The 3,811-nt window shown below is 35.2% G+C and overlaps 1 protein-coding gene across 1 annotated transcript; it reads left to right on the top strand.

Annotated features, from left to right (window-relative positions):
• The first annotated feature begins 1,294 nt into the window (after positions 1 to 1,294).
• On the top strand, positions 1,295 to 3,811 carry LOC143583673 (uridine kinase-like protein 3). Its single transcript, XM_077065914.1, has 10 exons — positions 1,295 to 1,399; positions 1,851 to 2,027; positions 2,124 to 2,318; positions 2,417 to 2,500; positions 2,570 to 2,630; positions 2,728 to 2,788; positions 3,054 to 3,144; positions 3,229 to 3,301; positions 3,384 to 3,466; positions 3,573 to 3,811. Exons 1-10 carry the CDS (start codon positions 1,295 to 1,297, stop codon positions 3,753 to 3,755), a joined length of 1,113 nt encoding a protein of 370 aa, XP_076922029.1. The 3' UTR covers positions 3,756 to 3,811.

The following is a 3,811-nucleotide window of genomic DNA, read 5'->3' as shown; positions in this document are numbered from 1 at the left end:
CGTACAAGGTATATTATTATTATTATTATTATTATTATTATTATCAAACAAAACATAACATGTCTACACTGTTTGACACCTTAATTACTGCTAAATATGTTATATACTTTTAGGTTTTATTTAATTTTAAATTTAGGTATTCTTTGTTTAATAATATTTTTTTTATAAATTAATTTCAGAGACTCATGTCAGTTATGGATGAAAATATTCCCGCGAAATCCCATAATTATAATAATGAGAGTTATACTTATACTCATAATGAGTCTTCTGCTCAATTCGCTAATGGTCTGCCTGCACAAAATATAACTAAAGTTCCATTCATAATTGGTAAGTACCAATCCATTGTTCTCGAGCTTAATTTTTTTTTTATATTAATTTGGGATGCTAGAGTGTTTTTACTTTTTAGTTAAGTTTTTAAACCTTAATTTAAGGTGTTGCGGGTGGGACCGCGTCCGGGAAAACAACCGTGTGCAATGTGATTATGTCGAGACTCCATGATCGACGGGTTGTCCTCATTAATCAAGTAAGTCTCCATGCTTCGATTGGATGATTTAGAATTTTAGGTGTTATGGTATTTTGAGAACTAGGGTGAGTTTTGAAAACGGAAGGAACTTGTCCACACCATCATTTTTTTTCATATGTATTATTAACGTGGGTCCGTAGTTTTTATTATTCACATTATTTGCAACCACAATTACACATATGTAAGAAATTCACTTATGCATGCCTTAGCCTTGCCCCATATGCTGTTATGTTTATGAAAAGAGTTCAACGGGTCGTCAACAGTAATATATCGACGCCAAAGAACCGTAACTTTGTTTTTAATAGGATCGGATTTGCCATTCAAAAAGGGGTTGCGATGCAGTTTGTTGCCTGCTTACCTGCCTCTCTATTGTAATTGGATCCTTTTATGGATGGAAGTCAGCGCCACGGTAAAAGAGTGGAAAAATTTATTTATGCATGGAAAAAACTAGAATATATAATACATATGAAAAAGAATAAAAATAAAAAGTTGATGGTTTGGACAAGTTCTTGCAGTTCTAAAAACTCATCTCAGTTCTCAAAATATCATGATCTTGCATATTATAACATTATCAAGAGGTGAATACTAGTTATTTAATATCTATGCAATGTTGTAGGATTCATTTTATCATTGTTTTAGTGATGAGCAATCAACGAACTCCCAAGATTACAATTTTGATCACCCTGGTATTTTGTTTATATGCAAATTCTTAATAGTAAGTTTTGTTAAGAATGCATACACTCATGTTATGATTTTTCAGATTCTTTCGACATGGAACATCTACTGTCGTGTGTGGAAACGTTGAAAAAGGGGCACTCGGTTAACATACCGGATTATGACTATAAGACCCATAAGAAAAGTGGACCCGGCCGGATGGTATAAATACATTCATAAAACTGAAGCTATATGTTGGATTATAAATGATAAAAAGAAGGATAATCACCGAGTTAGCCATTTTGATTAATATAATGAACAAAATAGCCTTGTCTTTTGATGTGACATGTGTCATTTGGCATAACATGTTTCAATATGGCGCAACATATTCAACATGGCGCAACAGATTTCCATCTGGTGTCATTTTATAATTCAAAAAAAAGTCAAGCGATATTTAAGTAAATGCCAATGATCAAGATGGCTATTTTGGTAATTTTAATTTTCGCTAAAGATAAAAAAAGATTTAACTTTCAAGGGGTGGCACGGTAGCTTCCACTGTCTCCTGTGACAACCCCTTGAAGGCAATCTGTCCAGCATAAGCTGCAGTTTCACCCAACGGGTTCTCATGGTTAACAAAATAAATATAAAAAATGATCATCGATCGCATATGCAGGTAAACCCCTCGGACGTCATCATTCTAGAAGGAATTCTAGTTCTCCATGATGAGAGAGTTAGAGACCTAATGAACATAAAGATCTTCGTAGATTTAGATTCGGATGTCCGGTTGGGAAGAAGGATAAAGCGCGATACTGTTGAGAGAGGGAGAAATATTCAGTATGTGCTTGATCAAGTTAGTAAAGCTCTCTTTGACTTAATAAACATGCAAATATTAAACTTTGACTTAGTTCGATTTTAGCATACATATTATGTTTTGGTTTTTTTGCAGTATGACAAGCATGTAAAACCAAGCTTTGAGGAGTTCATTCTTCCATCAAAGAAACATGCAGATATTATTATCCCTAGGGGAGCCGATAACGACGTTGCGATCGATTTAATCGTGCAACATATTAGTACAAAGCTCGGTCAACATGGCCTTTGTAAAATATATCAAAACCTTTTTGTTATACCATCAACATTCCAGGTATTTTATAGTTTTATATTTATTTTAGTTTATATAAGTTTTGTTAAATGGTATTAGGAGTTTACGACCTTATACGATCATGTTTTCTGGTTTTTTAGACACGCGGAATGCACACACTTATACGAGACGAAAAGACAAAAAAACATGATTTTGTGTTTTACGCAGACCGTCTTATTCGCTTGGTATGTTCACTATCCGATATTAGTTTTACGTTTGACCAAACATGGGTTTGACTTTGACTTATGTCTTAGGTTGTGGAACATGGTCTAGGCCATCTTCCTTTTACTGAAAAACAAATAATTACTCCAACAGGTAACTTAATCATAATATACTTTATATGGTTAATATGGTTAAAAGTTAAAACTTAAAATACAAAAATGATTAAATTTTTTTGGTGGTTTGACTGCAGAATCCATCTACACAGGAGTGGTATTTTGCAAAAGATTATGTGGTGTTTCAATCATTAGAAGGTACTTTATTAGTTTTTAGTGAGCCAGTTAAATGACGGCACGTGTCCATGGCCCCCCTGTTTTTTGCGCAGTAGTGTAAATTGACCATTTTTCGCCCGAAAATTTGTATATGTAGTGTGAATTGACCCGTTTTTGGTCCAAAATTTGAGCCCGCCTTCCCCTCGTTTATAGTTTTTTCAAAATACATTTTGAGCCCCCCCCCCGCGACGAACTTATCCAAGCTTCGCCATTGACCGTGTCTAAATTAGTTATTTTGAATATTTAGTGGAGAAAGCATGGAGAATGCATTAAGAGCTTGCTGCAAAGGGATTAAAATTGGTAAAGTTCTTATTCAACGAGAAGGCAACGGTCGGCAGGTCAAAGTCAAACTCTGTTTTGGTCAAACATTATTGGTCAAACTGGTCAATGCAAGTATCTGACTAGTATTCATTTTGCAGCAGCTAGTCTATGAAAAATTACCAAAAGACATCGCGAGCTGTCAAGTTTTACTGCTTGATCCGGTTCTCGCTTCAGGTTTGACTTTCATAAGTCACACCTTGATTTTTGACTTTTTTACGGTTTTGACTTTTGACTTTTGACCGTTAATGATAATCAGGTGATTCTGCAATGGAGGCAATATCCTTATTGCTCAACAAGGGTGTGTCTGAGTCTAATATTATCTTCCTTAACCTTATAGCTGTAAGATCCTAAAATATCCTTAACGGGCTTTACGGGCCGGGTATTGGGCTTAGCCGCTTAGGCCCGTTTGTGCATATGACTGTAAATTTTACCGATGGTGGTGCAGGCACCAGAAGGAATACATGCAGTTTATAGGCAGAATCCGAGGCTGAAAATAGTGACATCAGAGATCGATGCAGGGCTTAACGAGCATTCACGAGTGATTCCTGGTATGGGTGAGTTTGGTGATCGTTATTTTGGTACTGCTGGAAACGCTTCTACCTCATTTTTGCCAAATTGTAAAGTTTAACCGTCAAACGAATTTAACATATTCTTTTTTATTTTTTGGAAATATAGTTATAGGGT

Source organism: Bidens hawaiensis, unplaced genomic scaffold (assembly GCF_021521415.1).
Source record: "Bidens hawaiensis isolate Kalapana, Puna unplaced genomic scaffold, B.hawaiensis_p1.1 tig00032489_1, whole genome shotgun sequence".
Lineage (NCBI taxonomy): Eukaryota > Viridiplantae > Streptophyta > Magnoliopsida > Asterales > Asteraceae > Bidens > Bidens hawaiensis.
The sequence above is the reverse complement of the archived record's forward strand: the minus strand, read 5'-3'. Positions and strand labels throughout refer to the sequence as shown.

Coding starts and splice junctions, on each gene's coding strand:
- LOC143583673 (XM_077065914.1), top strand. CDS start 1,295: ATGGAACATCTACTGTCGTGTGTGGAAACGTTGAAAAAGGGGCACTCG. Junction 2,501..2,569: donor CAGACCGTCTTATTCGCTTG/GTATGTTCACTA, acceptor CTTATGTCTTAG/GTTGTGGAACATGGTCTAGG. Junction 2,631..2,727: donor ACAAATAATTACTCCAACAG/GTAACTTAATCA, acceptor GTTTGACTGCAG/AATCCATCTACACAGGAGTG.